An 18,006-nucleotide genomic window follows, 5' to 3' on the forward strand; every position below is an offset into this window, starting at 1 on the left:
TTTTCTCATATACTCGTTTACTCGCTCAATTGAGTATATTTTTTGACATTTCTATAGTCCGTCATAGCGGAAAAGCATCGTCACATTTCAGTATAAGCTATTAAGCATTAAGAATTTAATTTATAGTCAGATAAATTTAAATTTTTATTGAGAATCTATATCAGTTTGAATGACAAATTGACAAATAAAAAATAATAAAGAGATTTACAAACATTTTTGGAGCTTGTTCATTAATAACGTCTAGCAAGGGAAGGATTTTATTTTCTCAACGAAATTTTTCTCCATAAACCAGTGATAATTTCCAAATATTAAATGACGTCATTAATGATATTCCAGAATTATGTCAACATGTGCTTTAGAGGAATCTTGTTAAAAACGTCGTTCCATATTTCAATAAAAATTTTCGCCAATTCATATTGCAAATCTGTCCTTAATTCTGCAAAAATTTCCTTTGAGTTCTGATTTAAGAGCATAAGAAAAGATGCTTCCAATTCTTTGTTTCCGTTAAACAAATTATCCAAATGAATTCTTAGTTTTTCAATGTCCAATACCACTCGCATAACTTCAAAATTTATTGCTTCCTATATTATTTAGTAGAATAATAATTATCAATGGTAAGTAAGTGAAAAAATATTTAAGATCATTTACCTCTGGTAAGTTTTTCAGACTAAATTTTGTGTAAATAGTCGTCTTTACGTTTTTCAACAGTATATTAATGTTACCATTTCCGACAATAGGCAATAACAATATATTTCCTTAAAAATAATAAAGAAATAAATAATATTTAATTAAGTTATGAAATTTCAAAATTTTATTTCTACGGAAGTAGATTGGGGTCATTCATTCATGACGTCCAACATTTATTTGGGAGCTATAAAACTGAAAAAATGTCTTAAAAATGTTTTGAGAGCAAATTGGTGGGGATATAAATTTTTTTTGACGTCATCTGTTAATGACCCTGATCGACATAAAAACTTACCCTTCAATCGGTATGATGAACTTAGACGTATTTTTGGAATTTCCATTTTGAAATTCATCAATTTCTTTTGCATATTAAAATAAGCTTGTGGAATTGAAGTATTTGTTAGTCCATAAACTTTAACATTGTCAAATCCACCTTCGAGAGTAATGATTTGTCCTGCTGTTCTATGTACTTTGATCTCATTTAATGAGAGTGGATCAAATGGTTTTATATCAACTTCCGGTATACCTTTTATTACTTTTGCTACAATGCTCTGTAAAAGGTCTTCAAATATCTATTAAGTAGCAGAGAATAAATTAAAAATAAAATTATTTACAACTCTCACCTCTAAAGCAATTGTTTTTATTTGGATCTTGATGATCACAAGGCTTTATCCAATGCACTACAAAGATATAAATTATAGGTGAAAAAATTACGTATATAGGAATGAATCATACAATATCCATATTTTATTTACAATTATCATTTAGCTGTCTATTTGGAATGGATAATTCTTGAACCAGTGCAACTTCTATTAAACATACTGATAAGACAATTAACAGCTTCCTCATGATTTGAAATTGATTATTGAGAGGAAAAATGAAGAAACTAAATCGTTGGAAAGTTAAAATAATACTGAATGTATTTTGTTGGAAATGAACAGCATTAATGATATAACACATTTACTATGCTTTCTTTTTTAATGTGTATATCTGTGAAATATATAAAATGAAATAAAGTAAAAAAGAAGATAGACAACTTCACAGTTTTATAGGTAAGATATTGATAATGCATAATCGTGGGGGATTTTTTAGGGCGATGCAGTAAGTAAAAAGGATTTAATTTTTTTTAAATGAATTACATTAACTTTTCTTTTATTTTTACTGTTGTTCTTATAAATATTTTCTACAAGGATATCCAATATTTTTTTAAATATTTTTTTATTACATAAATAAAAAACATTGTAAGTCCAATTCTTTTATTGCCTTAATAAAGACTTTCCACAATTTTCGTTAAAGTTCATAAATGAAATTTATTTTTTAAAAATATGTAGCAGAACAATAAAATCTACATGAACTTATTTAATTTTTTACTTTTACTAGACATATTTAAACATTATCTATGTTCATGCTTCCATATTATCAAACATTACTTCATGTGATGCATTCATGCCTTTTTAATTTTTTCTTTATTCATCAAAAATTTGGTTCTATTTTATTTTATTTATCAAAAATGTTAAATCCTAAAATAAGTGAGATTTCTATGCGCTTTGAAAATATTCAGAGAATATGGAAGTTAAAGATGTTTACGACATAATTTTTGGAAAATTCCATCTTCACTGATAGGAAAATACAATGAAATTTACATCTTTAAATACCATAAAAGCACAAATAAGGTTAGATAAATTAATGAAAGAACGCATTCCATCCATTCAGGGTATTTAAATTCCATCATTGATTATTCAATGCTTAGGAAATTTCAAATTTTGAATGAACAGTTAATAAATTACAACCGTTATAATACGAACCACAAAAGTAATCATACAATAAAAAAATTCAAAATATATATATGAAGATCGAAATAATTCTTTTTGAGTATACTGACGATTTCATGGACAAAGATATCTACGAAAACTTAAGAATCACATAAATGAAGTTAATTCATGTTTGTTTGTTTTGTTTTTTGTTTTTTTAAAAATATTCCAAATATTGAATATCAAAGTTTTTATAAAAACTGTTGGGAATTTGCTATGAAAAAACTTGTGTTCTATGCTTATTATATCATATCAAAAAATGAGTAGAATGCATGAGAAATTGGACTTATTTATTTCCTGTAAGTTTGCATTTATGATTAAAATTCAGTATTGGGATTTTTCGTCAAAAAAATATGAAAAGAAAATTACTAATTATCTCCACTCCTATGCATTATGATCAGGGACGAATGCAGAGAATTTTAGAGAAGCAAAATTTTCATCTATTTGTTTGCTGATCACGTAAAACGTTATTAATGAACGGATTCATAATAATGTCCATTTATAAAAAATAATCTAAATACGCCCCTGATCTCGATCATTCCAGAAGGTAATGAGATATTTACAGTATATTTTCAAACTAATCGATAAAGAAAAATTTCATCGCCTCTTATTTTATACAATTTTAATTTTTTTTAAATCCTGACCGCAATGTGAACTACAGAAATTTTTTACAAATCAAATACTTTTATACATTTTTTACATCCTTTATGTAGCTTTCTGATAATAACCCATGTTGCATGTTTTTATTTGTTTTTGCAATTATAAAGTGCAACAATTCATATGGAGTTAATTGTTTTGGCAGTTTTCTTTTATTTCTTTTTGTTTTGATTGAAAAATAATAAATTTATTAATATCACATCATAAAAACGTTTTGTTACCGTTAGCTATGCATAGCCAAAATTAAAGATCATTTCGGATGAAATATGCAATTATATATTTCATGAAAGAAATGACACCAATTTTATCATCTGTTATTTTTCTTTTTGTTTTTGATTAAAAATTATATATATACATAGAGCCAAAATTCATTTTTCCTTTTTTTTCATTTAAATTGTTTGTTTCTATTTTAAAATGAAAACAAGAAGAAAACTTTTTACAAAGACTGTTTTATCAACTTTCAGTTTTATATTACATTTTTCTTATCCTCGAAATTAAAGAAATAAAGTCTGACTTTTTTCAATCGTTCCTTTTTACATCCAATATACAGAATGTTATAATTTTTTGAGGCGATGATAACTTTTATGTTTGAAAGAAAAAAATGAAAAGCTAAAGAAGCTTAATAATTGCATTTTTTTGTGTATCTCCTTCTATGTTTTTTCATTACAATAATATTTATTAAAATTTACACCTAAGTATATTTTTATTTTCTTTATAACTCTTCATATTCTCAAAAATTGTTTTTTCATTCATTTTTACTTTTATTTTACTCAAAATGTCATAATTTGATGGATCGTTCAATGATTTTATTTATCTTATTCTTTTGTCAAAACAGAATTATAGTAATAAAGAGATGATAATTAAAAATAATAATAATAATAATAATAATAATATTAAATGTTTCAAATTTGATACTAACTTATATCATACATAATTATTTAATAATGAGAGGAAATGAAGTAATTTACTTTTTAAACTAATGAAGTGATCTTTTTCCTTAATTTTTTTTTCTTCACAGATTTGACTTAGCTGAGAAACACAGAAAACATTACGAACTCTTAACAAAATGCTGAAGTTTAAACATCCAACCTACATTGAATTTCATGTTCATATTATTTATATGTATATTTATGTATAAGAGAGCATTATATTTTTTTATCATAAAATGTCAAATTTTTTTAATTTTCTTTCATTTTTTCACATTTTGTGCATGAATTTTTTTTTATCAGAGATATATCAGATGCTTAAACGTTGTAAAAGGAAAAATATAAATGTTTAAACCTAGTATGTTTTTCTCTCGCTTTCATTGTAATAAAAAGCTTTTAATAACATTTAATTATTTCATTAGTTATTTTCATAGTAAGTTAATTAAGGTATTGGTTTACTCTCAAAAGAAACTTTCACTTAATCTTGATCCTTGAATGGTTTAAAGTAAATTATATTTATATGTATGTTATCTAAATTCTTAGTCTTTTACATTCTACAGAATAGTAGTTTTACGAAAAAAATGAGAAGACATCTACATTTAAAGTGTATTTTTTTTTTTTTTAAATATTTATAACGATATATATGTTATCCTTTCAATAGCAAATATTATGTTGGTTAATGAAAAAAATGCTCCATTAGCTTCAATCATGTTTTTTTTTTGTTTATAAAGAGTACAGCTAGCATATCAATATGCTGTCATATTTTGAATTCGCTATATACTAATTGAAATGCAAAATACTATGTTCAGAAAGAAAAAAATAAAATCCGAACTACTTTCTTATAACTTTTCTTCATTTTTCTTATCCTTCTTTTAATATCGTTAGAGATGTTTTAAAAATTTTAACTCAACCTTTTCTTGCTTACCCAAATGTTATGAAATTTAAGTAAAATTAATTTATATGCCATTCGCACCGAATGAGCTGGCTACTGATTCCGTATTAGTTGTTGTTGTTGGTACTGTACTTGATGATGCTGAAATAGATCCAACGCCGGATTTCAAAGAAAATTTTTCTAATTTCGCAATTATGTGCTTGCCATAAGTGTATTTGCGCAAAGAATTCATGTGTGGTCGTATTTTATGTAGTAATGTTTTACGCTGAGTAGGTTCCGATACATCAATCATCTTTTGGACAACATAATTTGCATATTGATCCTTCATCATTACTTGAAGTCCACTAGTTTTTAAAAAATAGATAAATAAATTATCGTTATCACATAGCTATTGAATTTAAAATTTTAACTATACTTACGTATCATTAAACATGCAAACCTCGTCAATCAACATATTGCGTTCAGCTCTAGTTGCATGTGTTACACATTTTTCAACAACATTTGAAGCGAATTTATGCTGTGACAAAGTTAATACTTTTCCGAGGACTGCCTTAATAATCGCAGATTTATCTTCAGGCTTTCCATGTTCTAAAATAAGTTTGAAAACATCATCATTAGCATTTAATTGAAAAAATATAGTTAAGCGTAAATTTAATCTTACCAAGAACATGTTGGATTACGTAATTTCCATATTGATCTTGTATCAATTTCTCTGTATTCATATGAAGTTCCGATAAAATAGGATTAGTTTGTTCTGAAGTGCAGTGTTCTAAAATTCTTTGAATTACTCGACATCCATATGGGTGAGTGCTTAATGTATATATCTGCCCATTAAATGCATTTATTATAAATTGCAATGCATTTGATTCTACACATTCTATGCATTTCTGGACAACATGATTTCCGTTTTGATCTTTCACACCTAAGGATAAATTAAAATTTAATTAATTAATTAAAACCACAATATGTTCATTGCATAATGAAATCTTACACTTTAAAACATGCCCTTCAAGTTCCTTAACGATTTCTTGTTGTTGTTCGCTAGGGATGCTTTCAAGAGCTTTTTGAATAACCCTACAGCCATACATTTGAAGTGCAAGATTCAAGACATTGCCCTTTACTTGTGATGCAAGTGCAGAACGTTGCTCTTGAGTTCCATATTCGAAGAACTTTTGAATTACATAATTTCCAAAGACATCAGTCATCAAGCTATATGCTGAATTGATAATTTCATTGAACACCATTTGCTTTTCTGCTGCAGTAGCTCTTTCAAGTTTTTGTTGAATGAATCGAGATCCATGTTGATCTTGTGAGAATTCAACAATATGATTAGAGAGATCGCGAAGTTGAAGATTTGGATAGCGTTGATTGCGAAATTCTTCGAGTAATCGAGAACGTCCCTTATTATCTGCATTTGCTACATTATTGGATGCTGTGCTGGGAATTGCGACAGGAATATTCGATGGGTTCTGTGATGAACGAATGCCACCACTATTTAATTTTGAAAACAGCGAGTTGCTCGAACCAAACATATTGTTGGATGCGTTTGCCGAAGTTGAAATAGGTAAATTACCAACTGGTAATTGACCAATGTTTCTGTATTTTGTTTCGGCGCCTGGAGCTCTATTAATAATATTCGCTGGAGGTGGTGGTGTTAATGGTGCACTAATTCCCACCGGTGAGCTGCTTGATGCTCCTAATGTTCCATTGAATGCTGTAGGCCATTTTCTTATTGAACTACCAGTCATATTTCCCGAGCTATATTCTAACGATGGGCTAAATGCTGACGTGTTTCGATCGAAAGAATCTCTTCGTGTTGTTAAACCAGTGTTTAGTTGAAGACCTGCAAAAGATAAATACGTTAATTTTTTTGATTCATTTTCTTGTCTTATCTTATCAACTAATGTTTTTGAAAATATTTTATTTAAATAATTTATAACGATAAGTGGTAAGTAGTTAGTATTAGTAATTAAGAAGTACCTGGACAAGGACTGTTCAATGAATTGAAGCCTGCGTTCAGATTTTGAAATCCTCCGACTGTTATGTGTAAGTTTTGATTATAAATATTATTAGTATTTACATTATTATCATCATTATGAATTTTTAGTAGTTGAACAAAATGATAATATGTTAGTAATTAATGATCTAATAACAAATTAAATTAGTGTTATGATAATTTTCGAAAGATGTAGGAATTGGTTAATTACAAAAAATAAAAAAAGTAATAAGTAAGATAAGACTAATGAAAACCAAAGTAATATTTAGTAACACATGATTATTATAATTCAAAAAAAAAAAAAATTATTAAAAAGTGGTAAATTGTTAATCTCTTACCTCCAACATTGTTATTATTTTGTTGTGAGTAAATAGTTTGCGGCGTACCTTGTTGTGCTGGCTGATAAATTTGCGGTGGTCTTGGAGCTGCGCCTGGCACTAAAACGGGAGCAGCCACTGGCGCAGGGCTAACAAGTCTCATTGGCGTTCCTGTTCGATGTCCCATCATATTGATTGCACAGCCATTCTGATCATAAAATGTTGGCTGTAAAACCTATTAGAAGAATTAATTACATATGTTACAACATTTGTACAACAAATGATTCTCTGATTATGTTTATTTTATTATTATTAAAATCATCCTTGCTATTGTTATTATTATTATTATTATTATTTTGTTTCTAACTTTTTCGTGTTGACGTCATGAAGTGAAATTATGGAAATAATAAATTAAAATGAAATGTTTTTGACGCATTTCTTTAAAGTGAGTAACTAACGTTTCATGTTTAATAGAATTTTTTGTATTTCATTTCTTTCTACATAAAAAAGAAGGGCAAAAAAAGAAAGAAAGAAACGATACTTAGTGTGATTTACATTTCACGAACAAAATTACAGAGCTGCCGAAACGAAATAGCGCGTGTTAAATATTATAAGGAGACGTAATATAGTGAAACAAATAAAAACGTCCAAAAAATAATACAAGGACAACAAAAAACCTCATGAAAAGAAATGAAAAAAAGCCAACCTATATATTTATATATGTATATACACTGAATTAATATTAAAAGAAAAATTTACAGTAATTTATAAAAGTTACGAATAACAATAAGAAAGAATCATGGATCATTAATATCATATTATATTCTATGTATATTATTTCTTGATGAATTTATAGCAGAAAAAAAAAACTAAATTTATGCATTTTACAATTATGTATTAAGCTGTTTCATTATAATGATTACTTACGAAAGGTTGATTTTCAGCTCCTTGCGATGGCGTTAAAGGTCTTCTTGGCTGTGTCCCTTGTTGTGGAATCAAACTTGCTGGATAAACCCATGGAGGAACTCCATAATAAGATGGTGGAGCTAGCATAGTTGCCATAAAAGGATTTCCATCCTGACTTGGCATCATATAGGGAGCAGCTTGTGCTTGTGCTGCATATGCGGCATTTTGTTGAGCCAAAAACTGCTGTTGTGAAGCAGTCATTGGTAGAGGTGGCAAAGGTTGTCCATTTGTTGTATTAGTCAAAGCGGGATTTTGAGATCGTAGCAATTGCTAAAAATATAATTGAAAATCATTAATCATATAAATAAGTAAATATCTTAATATTTTAAATCTTTATCATATCGCTACATGGTCTCATTTAAGCAACGAGTGAAATTATGAAATAACATCAGAAAGCATAAAAAAATAAACTGGTGAAATATTGAAATTATGATACTAATGAAAAACTAAGCAGTTTGTTCACCTTCAAAAGAAAGTTTTTCTTTTTCTTTTGTTACTTTTTGATTTGTATGAACGCAAGATTTGTGCATTTTACTAACTATTCAAGTGTGGATAATTATCCGCAAAGTTTACCACATTGAATAATTAGAAACTACTTAGCTTTCAATTTTCGTTTATTTTCAATCAATAAAATTGATATTTTTCTGTATTTTTTCAAGCAAGTCTTGTTATTTTATAAATTTGTTGTAAATCGTTTTTCCTCGAAAACAGCAAAGGAATTTTCTTTCTTGCTTTCATTTTTTTTTATTTTTTTACTTTAATACTAAAACATTTAGGTTGCGTGACTTGAAGCTGTGATTCCCCCTTGAATAAGGTGCTAGACTCATGCTTCTTTAAATAACACAAAAAAGTTTTAATTTGCATTATTGGGGTGAGATATATTTTCATGTGACTTATTTAAGTAAAAATTCTTATCACCTCCACTATATAATTAATAATCTAGTAATTTCGAAAAGAATGTCTACCACGAAAAAAATAAAAATAAATACACCCCAACTCTTTTATTTTTGTTGTAATGAAGAAGGTGAAAAAGTGGAATCATTTATAGTGCTTAAAAAAAGGTATGTATAAATGAGTCCTGAACATAACAAAAAAAAGTAAAGCAATTTTCATTTTCGATCGCAAGTCTATGTACGAAAAATATCGATTTGTTTACTAGCCATAATATGTTTCTTATATAAATAGCAATGTTTACCCCTATTCTTACATGCTTTTCATTACATTAATATTTGTAAGTGTTAATTTTTCGTCGCTTTTATGGAAAAACTTTGTTGAAGAATATGCATTATTGTGTCACTTAATTCATGATCAAAAGAGAACATGACAATGTTTCTTTTTTTTCTGTAAGTAGCTGAATGTTTGTAAAGGTTTGTGTTACAATAAAAAAAACGCACTGAATGTTTTCGCCTATCCGCTTAACGATTTTAATCATGTTTCGAAAAGAATCAGACCGAATGATATTAAAAATATCATTTCTTTGCTATGTTCATTATCCTGAGCGAGAACTTATTTGAAATGTGTATGTATATGTTCTATATTTTAGATGAATTTTCCTTCTAAGGAGTGGTGCCATTTATTACCTTAATATGGCTATATAAAGGTGTGTCCTTAGCTAGCATAAACTTTTGTAATGATTACGTTCTACATTCAAATTAAAGTGAAGTATAAAAAAAAGGAATTTATATGCAGGTTCTGCCGATTCTTTGGAATTAAAAGCATCATTTGACGAGAGAAGTGTTGTACATTTTTCTTCTTTCATGTTTAAGTTATGAAAAGTAAGTACTTTCATTTTTGTGCAATTAAAATTTTTGCGCTAAATTGCGAAACCATTTTTAAAGAAATATCAGAAATATGAAAAGCAGGAAATTTTAAAAAGTAAAAAAATATTCAAATTCACAAATAAAATATAAAAATCGGTTAAGTTATTTTAATGACTTCATTTTATGCGCAAAATGTGAATTATTCACTCTTAAGTGCATAATTTTTCTCTCGATTAATTAATAGACACTTTGTATCGGTGATACTAAACCGTATATCGCGACACGTTTATGTTCAGTGAGAATTTCTCAAATGATCCATAATATTATTCACTATTTTTCCAACCAAACAAATTCTATCAAACATGTTTAAACCTCTTTATTTACTAAAAAAATTGAGGTCATTGAAATAGTTGGACAATAATCGTTTTTATAAGATATTGAATTTTTAAAGGTTCTTGGTCAGAATTTGCAAGTTTTGCATTTGTTTAGGTATTTTTAATACATGTTCCATATTTTCTAAATATAAGTGAGCACCTAAAATTTCTTAAAACTATAAGAACCTGTCAAGATTTAGACTAATGCATACTAGTACAATGAAATGCCTTCAATAAGTTGATTTGTGTAACATGTAGTTAAAAATATGTGAGAAGCACTGATCAAAATTAACAGACACTCTACGATAAGTGCTAAAAGTCGTTCAAATTTTTCGAAAAAAAAAACACATTTACAGCTCTTCAAATTGCACATTAATTATTGATCCGACGCATATTACAAAATGATGAATAAATAAATGAGATACATCCGACATTAAAATCTTCATTTCCATTTGACAATACCAGTAATTTAATGAATGAAGATAGTAAGCAACATATGTATCAGAAAAAAAAAAATCGATTTTGATGTTCATATGTGCTGGTATACATTTTATACAATATAACTTCCTATTGTATATTCGTAAATCAATTTTTATATTTTGTCTTGTTATCTTATTATATACTTGTGCCGACAATATTATTAGGGTTTGTGGAAGACATGTTTGACAATGTGCATGCATCGATATTAAAATAATATTTAATAATGGAATGATTTCTCTACATTTGTAAGTATGCTCAACTTTTATAATGATTATTATTCTTGAAGAGCCCGTTATATAATCGGTCAAAATAACGGTACACATTTTTTTCTTCTTTATATTCGCATTTAGTTGTTCTCATTTTCTCATTTTACTTACACTTCATACAAATAACCATTTGAAAATGAACTTTCTTTCTGTTATAAGATCCCAGTAACTTTTTTTTTATTTCACTTTTTGCTGTTCTTGCTAAGCAGATTATGATTCTACAATAAATTGACTACAGCCAACAAGATCACCACCTTTTTGTTTTTATTTTAAATTTATTTTTTTTTTCTTTCAAAATATTTTTTGTAGCAAGACGTTTTAACTTTTCAAACATATTCTAAGATGATAATTATCTATTCTGGTGTAATTTGCTCACTGTACGTTCGTCTTTATGATCTTGATTTAAAATTTTTAAAAATAGTAATTCCTCATTGTATTACAAACACGTTATTCTTCATTTTTCAATTTTTTTTTCTTTCTTTTTCTCGGTTTTTTCATAAATTTAGTCAAAAGAAATTTGTGATGAAAACCGGGAAAGGAAAAATTACTCAAATAATAACTAAAAAAATGCGTGTATATGTAAGAGATCCAAGATTAATAATGAACTTTACTTAAATTGATTAATACATTAGTTAATTCAATGAAATATTCATTGTTACACTTACAAGTTGTTCCTTAATCTCTTTGCTATAAACTGGCGAAAGCCATTGATGTAAACCGAGAAATCTTTTTTGTACTATTTTTAAGGTTGGAGCACCTTGTGCATAAGGTCCACCTAGTGCTGTTGTCATTTGTGTTCCCTCTAAAACTACCATTTTCACATTGATATTTTAAATAATAGCTCTATCAGTCCATATGTTTAATAAAGGTCACTTATGAATATTATCTTATGTCTTTCTTTATAAAGTTGTAAAGTTATAGCTTTAAAACTATTCAAGGCAAGAATATTGTATTGAAGCAACAATATCAGTAGATGATGACTACACTTTTCTTTTTTTTCTTTTTTAAGTATATAACGTTTTTTGATAATTCATAACAATTGTCTAGCACACTATATAGTTGAAGATCGTAATATTTTTAATGTAAACTTCACTCATATAAAAATGTAACATTTCTAATATACATCTATATCACATTTAAATAAACTTAGGCCACTTATGTTTCTTATTTATTTTTTCATATTAATATTATTATTTGTTCTTGCTTTATGTCTTTAAAGTATCTACTTTTTATATTTTATTATTGAAGACTCATAAGTTATGAAAGCTATTAAATTCTCTCTAATTGCGTTAAATTTTGTGCCATACTGTTACTCGACTTTAAGAAATAATTCTTTTAAATAATTTCATCTCAATTTTTTGACGTTTCTGTTTTGAAGTAAAGAAAAAAATAAATAAGTATCTTTCTCTTCCTTTATTTTGTATATCACATTCAATTTTTTTTCTGCTGTTTTTATCATACATTCATATACTTTCGAAATGAGGTCACTACAATAGAATTTTTCAGTCCATCAACTTTCTTTTGTCGCTTTTTATTCCCAATTATACAAATATAATAACACGTTCATGACGTAGGAAGTTTTAGGGATATAGATCATTAAAACGTAGATATATCAATAAAAACAAGCGATATAAAAGTTGCATAAAAAATAGACTTAATGTATACTTAGATTCCTCAAGATTCTTTCGTTCCAACCACTATAACAAATTTGGTTTTCAACATTTCTTACTCTTTTCTTCTTCGTAGAAGTATATCCACTTATACATGTGTGTATATTTTCACAAGAAGTTTCAACATTACAACAATGAAAAAAAGAAAAACAGTTAAAATATGTACATTTTCATATATGGCTGAGCGGTTCGATGAACTCTCTGTAGAAAATTATACAAACTTTAATCATTTTTCATACTTTTTTTTCCATTGAGTAAGTGAAGCAAATATTCTTTTTTTTTGAAATAGAATAGATTTGAGAACTTGTATTCTTATTTCACTGATGTGAAACAAAAGAAAATGAAATGCAGAAAAAAAACTGTAGCTTATGTATTATACTATAAAAGTTCTTTAAATATGGAAGTTCTTTTTTTCATATTTTTTCGTTATCATTGTCGATGAATTTTTTTTCCCTTTTTCCAGTTAGATAAGAACATTCTGAACACATTAGTATATTTTTGAAAGGAAGTCCTGTGTATTTTACGCAGTTTTATGACAAATACGATAAGAATTTCACTTGAATACAAGTATCACACATTATTTATCACAAAATAGTTCACTTATACATTTACGATCATAATGATTTTACAGAATTTTTTTCATATTCAGCAAATTATCAATGACTACCGTACGTCTTGAAAAAAATTACAGTTAAGTGACTGAAGAAAGAAAGCAATGGAGAGAAGAAAAAGAATGTGACATACAAAATAAATCCGAAATTAATATAGTCAAAGTTATATTCTGTTTTGTTGTTTCTATTAATCATTAATCAATATAATTGATAACAATCATCACACCATTATATTACAACTTTAATAAACAGTATTGATAACTTTTTTAATTCAATGAATTATAAGTCTCGGAAAATCAATTGCCGAAACTTATTAGTCACTTCTGAAATTCTTTTGCAATATTTACTTTTTCTTTTATAATAAAATTATAAATTATTCACTCAATTTTTCCAAAAAAAAAAAATTATATTAATTTAATATTTCACTTTTTTAATTTCTAGCACTTTAATTTGCCTTTAAATATGTGGCTAGTTTTAAATTCAATTAAAACTAATTAATGAAATAGTAATAAAAAGAATAATGAAGACTTGCACGATACACTTAAAGTCTTTTCTTCGTAAACGCTTTCGTGACACTGAAAGAGCTGAAGTCAAGTTAGAAATAAAACACTTTTTACAAGAGTATAATACGAACGAACTGTAAAATTTCTCTCATTCTCTATTTTTTTCACAATTACAATGCTTTCAACGTTTTCACAGCTCTATAGCGAAACTGTATGCGGACAGAGGTTACTGAGCGATGATTAAGAACTAAAAAATGTTTAGTTTCGTTGTGTGTGGAAATCCTTTAATGTCTATATTTTCTTCTTAATTAAGTTTTAGATTTTCTTCGAAAAGATTAATTATGCGGTTTTAATTAATTTATGTGGAATAATTATTGCGTTTCAATTGGATTGCTTAAGTCCATACGTAGAGTCCGATATGAAAGAATATGAATTATTATGCTTAGATCCAATAGACTTTCTTTCTTTCTTTTTCTGAGCAAACTTTATCATTCATTCTCTCTCTTCTTCTCAGAGAGAGAGTGAAAATGTATTATTCTCCGTACAGTTTACAAGTAAGTATAGCATGCATATTGTGGTTGTATGCAATTCTACTATATTTAATGGAATAGATATTTCATATATAACTGTAATCTCAATTCTTAATTCTTTATTGCGTTATCAAATATTGTTTATGTATTCATCATCACTTTATGACTCTTTTGTTGATGATATTAGACATGCATTCTGACTTTCCTTAGACATGTCGAGACAATATGATAAACCATATTATTTCCATACAAGAATCACTTTTATGAAAAGTAATTTCAGTCTCATATTATTCAAATTGATTTTTATGTTAATTGTGTAGTGTACTTAGTTAATTTAACTATCAAAAAATTATACATTCATTAAGTTTATTTTAATAATTAATCGATCGCATAAATCCCTAACAAAAAAAAATTATTTTCTATGAAGGAGCTTTTGTATGTAGCGGGACTAAATGAAAAAGCATTGTAGCAATATTTTTTTAACGAAATACTTTTTCTGTTTTGTTTTGTTTATTTATGTATCCAAAAATAATCCCATATATTTTTTTTTGTCATATAAAAACACATAAAACACGTTATGTGGACGAAGTATGTACTGTATTCGTGTATAGAAACATTATGAATGCAAATGTCGCACTATAAATGCCGACAATAACAATCAGCACACAAAAGTTTGTAGTTATCCTCAGTAAATGGTAAAAGTTTAAAGGATGAGTTATGTATAATGTTAAAATAAAATTGTAAAAAAATTAAAAAGTTTGCGTAGTTGGAAAAACACTAAGGATGTTATTTTTTTTTCTTCGTTGAGAATGTGCGAAAATGGCAAAGTTAAATATTAGTATTATGGATTTTTACGCACCTCATAATTATGTTGTTGTTGCTGTTGTAATATATTTGCTGGAGAATCGTGACTTTGTCCTACCATTGGATTCTAAGCGATAAAAAATTAAAATTAGAACTATGTAATGTTAATTTTCTTTTAGGAGAATTTGAGCTTACCTGAACCATTCCACCATTCATAATATGATGACTCATATGTTGTGGATGGAAAGATGAAGATCCCATCTGTTGCTGATCATGACTATTTAACATGTGCTGCATCATTGGCTGTGAAAATCCGCCAACATTGATGCCTTGTTCTAGTCCAAAAGAGTTACGTGATAAATGTTCTTCTGCCGGAGAAGGCTGGCGAGATCCCGGAGTTCGACTGAACATAAAATTACCGATGAATTCAAGATACTCTAAATATAAATTGAACTTTAAACTTACTTAAAACCTTTGTCATCATCAATTCCATTTGTAGTTCCATTAGAGTTAGGGTCGTCTTTCTTCAATCCATTAGTTTCAAAGGGAGATGGAATTTCTTTATCGTCATTACCCTAAATTTGAAAGAATTTATTTTGAAGATATTTGTATAAAGATAATAAAATTAATTTATACTCACTTTAACTTCGTCAATCTTTAAATTTCTCAATCGAGAATCTAAAGCTAATGGGCTTTCTTTGTTTGTTGGCGAGCCTCCTAAAACGTATTCAACCATTTTTACACCTAATCCGCCTGTCGAGTCGCGAGGACTAAAAATATTTCTTTATTGTGTTATTTGTTTAATAATCAATTTTCATTTTAATTAATTTACCTTAAAATTCCTGTCATGGTGTTATCATTTCTTCGTGGAATTAATCCACTATTATCTTGTGTGGACCACATTTGTTGTTCCTTCGTCCAGATAGCTCCCGATTGTGGCTCACTTTTTGGCCACATTTGGTGCTCATTGCCTTGCAAAGGCATTTGCAAAGGAGCTAATGGATTTGTTGTCTTAATGTCCGATTTGTTGTCCCATAATTTCTTTGTAGCCGATGAAGTTATCTGAAAAAGCATTAATTAATATTAATGATAGAGAAGAAAATATATTTGAAAGATTATTTAACTTACATTATTTCTTGATGGTAGGTATTGATTTTGTAGCTGATTAAGATGATGCGGTGGAGGAGCATGCTGCTGATTCAAGTAAATAAATTCAGATGGGCCTTTCTGCAGTCCATTCATGGGATTCATCATATTGTGATCATACATTGGAGGCGGTCCAGCCTGAACACCATGCTGATGATGAGCCGAATTATTCATATTCATCGTTTGACTGAGCATAGTCGTTGGATTTAAATGATTAGATTGAAGCGGATTGGGTATTTGTGAATGATGATGATTTAGCATAGGTGGTGGCTTAATAGCATTTTGCTGGTTCTGATTACCAAACGGCGGTTGTTGTTGTTGAATAGTCGGTTGATATATTGGTGGATATTTCCATTTTTCTTGATTCTAATAAAATAAATTGATATGTAATACATATATTTCAATTACTTAAAAATAGTAAGACTCACATCGATTATCTCTTCGGTTCCTGCCCATCGTTTAGGCACAAAAGCCGCAGGAAACTCATTTTCTTGTGAAGGATGAAATCCATAACCGACAGCACCATCGTCTTGCGAAGTTCTAATTTGCGGACGATTGCTTGGGTCAGAGTTTTCTTCGTTTCCTAGAAGTTTCATTCCAGAATTCTTGCCTTCTTAGGGTTTTCTGATAGTTTCTAAACAAATACAGTAAAAAGAGGTGTTTTTGTTGTTGCCCCATAATACAAATGAATCAAATGGAAAGAACAAAAAAAGAAAAATAAAAAGAAGAATAAAAAAACTGCTCAAGTTCTTTCGGCAAAAAGCTTATCCTTTTTTAAAAGTATTAAATTTACACTTTTTTCGCAACACTGCTTACATTTTTCAATCAATATGATATACATAAGTTCTTTATTAAATATTTATCATTATTTTAAACTCACATTAACTATTTTTCACTTAAAATTTTGTAAAAAATTAACATTTGTCTGCACAAAGTCAATGCATTATTGGAAAAAATTCAATGTGTCTGTGACATAGGGGATAATTTTACTGGCATGTCACTCGACATTCAATGTCTGTTTTGGAATTTTTTGTCCGCAAAATTTATCTTAATTCATTTATATAGAATTAAATAATTTATTTTCATCAATTAATCTATTGAGCCTATCATTTTGGATACATTAAACAAAGAAAGTCATGGACATGCAGAAAATTTTTGACCTAGACGTCAAGTATGGACTGTTTTAAAAATGGTGGGTTCTTTTTCTCTTCTTTCTTTTATCTTTCGGCAAATATAAATTTTAAGGAAATTACTTAAATTACAGTCTAATCCTTAGGAAAATGATTAAGAATTGAATGTGACTTACCTATTTTTATTTAATGCTCTTTAATATGAAATTTAAACGTTTTATATATGAATAAAACATAAAATTTAAAGTCAAATTTATGCGAGGTAAAATGAAATAGGAAAAAGTTCTAAACAAGCCAAAAAAATTTCAAAAAATGTTCTTTATCTCTTTTTCACTTAATTTAAAGTTTTAAACATGAATACTTCAAAACGTTGTTGTTCTAGCAAGATAAATTTATTGATTAAACTATTATTAATTGTGAGAAATTATGATATTTCAGTCAAAATGCAGGAGAATTTATTTACACCGATAATATTTTATTTAC

At 27.7% G+C, this 18,006-nt stretch overlaps 2 protein-coding genes across 5 annotated transcripts; both read right to left on the bottom strand.

Annotated features, from left to right (window-relative positions):
* Positions 1–226: 226 nt before the first annotated feature.
* LOC139088140 (circadian clock-controlled protein daywake-like) lies at positions 227–1,533 on the bottom strand. Its single transcript, XM_070637209.1, has 5 exons — positions 1,440–1,533; positions 1,308–1,364; positions 980–1,246; positions 649–755; positions 227–581 (listed from the first exon to the last, which is right to left on the bottom strand). Exons 1-5 carry the CDS (start codon positions 1,531–1,533, stop codon positions 339–341), a joined length of 768 nt encoding a protein of 255 aa, XP_070493310.1. The 3' UTR covers positions 227–338.
* Positions 1,534–1,852: 319 nt separating this feature from the next.
* LOC139088107 (maternal protein pumilio-like) lies at positions 1,853–17,986 on the bottom strand. Of its 4 annotated transcripts, none has more exons than XM_070637153.1 (15): positions 17,700–17,986; positions 16,822–17,027; positions 16,376–16,759; positions 16,080–16,309; positions 15,888–16,017; positions 15,713–15,822; positions 15,443–15,650; positions 15,303–15,374; positions 8,211–8,519; positions 7,305–7,518; positions 6,951–7,007; positions 5,962–6,813; positions 5,632–5,892; positions 5,390–5,558; positions 1,853–5,314 (listed from the first exon to the last, which is right to left on the bottom strand). In XM_070637153.1, exons 2-15 carry the CDS (start codon positions 16,987–16,989, stop codon positions 5,035–5,037), a joined length of 3,444 nt encoding a protein of 1,147 aa, XP_070493254.1. In that variant the 5' UTR covers positions 16,990–17,027; positions 17,700–17,986; the 3' UTR covers positions 1,853–5,034. The 4 variants fall into 4 exon arrangements, with proteins under 4 accessions (XP_070493254.1, XP_070493255.1, XP_070493257.1 ...); XM_070637154.1 differs by lacking the exon at positions 17,700–17,986 and adding an exon at positions 17,210–17,331; XM_070637156.1 differs by lacking the exon at positions 6,951–7,007 and having other exon boundaries at positions 7,353–7,518.
* Positions 17,987–18,006: the final 20 nt, after the last annotated feature.

This window comes from Chironomus tepperi, unplaced genomic scaffold (assembly GCF_022539635.2).
Source record: "Chironomus tepperi strain 1889 unplaced genomic scaffold, CSIRO-AGI_Ctep_v1 contig_161, whole genome shotgun sequence".
NCBI classification, from domain to species: Eukaryota; Metazoa; Arthropoda; class Insecta; order Diptera; family Chironomidae; genus Chironomus; species Chironomus tepperi.

Coding starts and splice junctions, on each gene's coding strand:
- LOC139088140 (XM_070637209.1), bottom strand. CDS start 1,533: ATGAGGAAGCTGTTAATTGTCTTATCAGTATGTTTAATAGAAGTTGCA. Junction 1,365..1,439: donor TAGACAGCTAAATGATAATT/GTAAATAAAATA, acceptor ATATCTTTGTAG/TGCATTGGATAAAGCCTTGT. Junction 582..648: donor GTCTGAAAAACTTACCAGAG/GTAAATGATCTT, acceptor TAAATAATATAG/GAAGCAATAAATTTTGAAGT.
- LOC139088107 (XM_070637153.1), bottom strand. CDS start 16,989: ATGAAACTTCTAGGAAACGAAGAAAACTCTGACCCAAGCAATCGTCCG. Junction 16,760..16,821: donor GAACCGAAGAGATAATCGAT/GTGAGTCTTACT, acceptor TTATTTTATTAG/AATCAAGAAAAATGGAAATA. Junction 7,008..7,304: donor AAATAATAACAATGTTGGAG/GTAAGAGATTAA, acceptor TACACATAACAG/TCGGAGGATTTCAAAATCTG.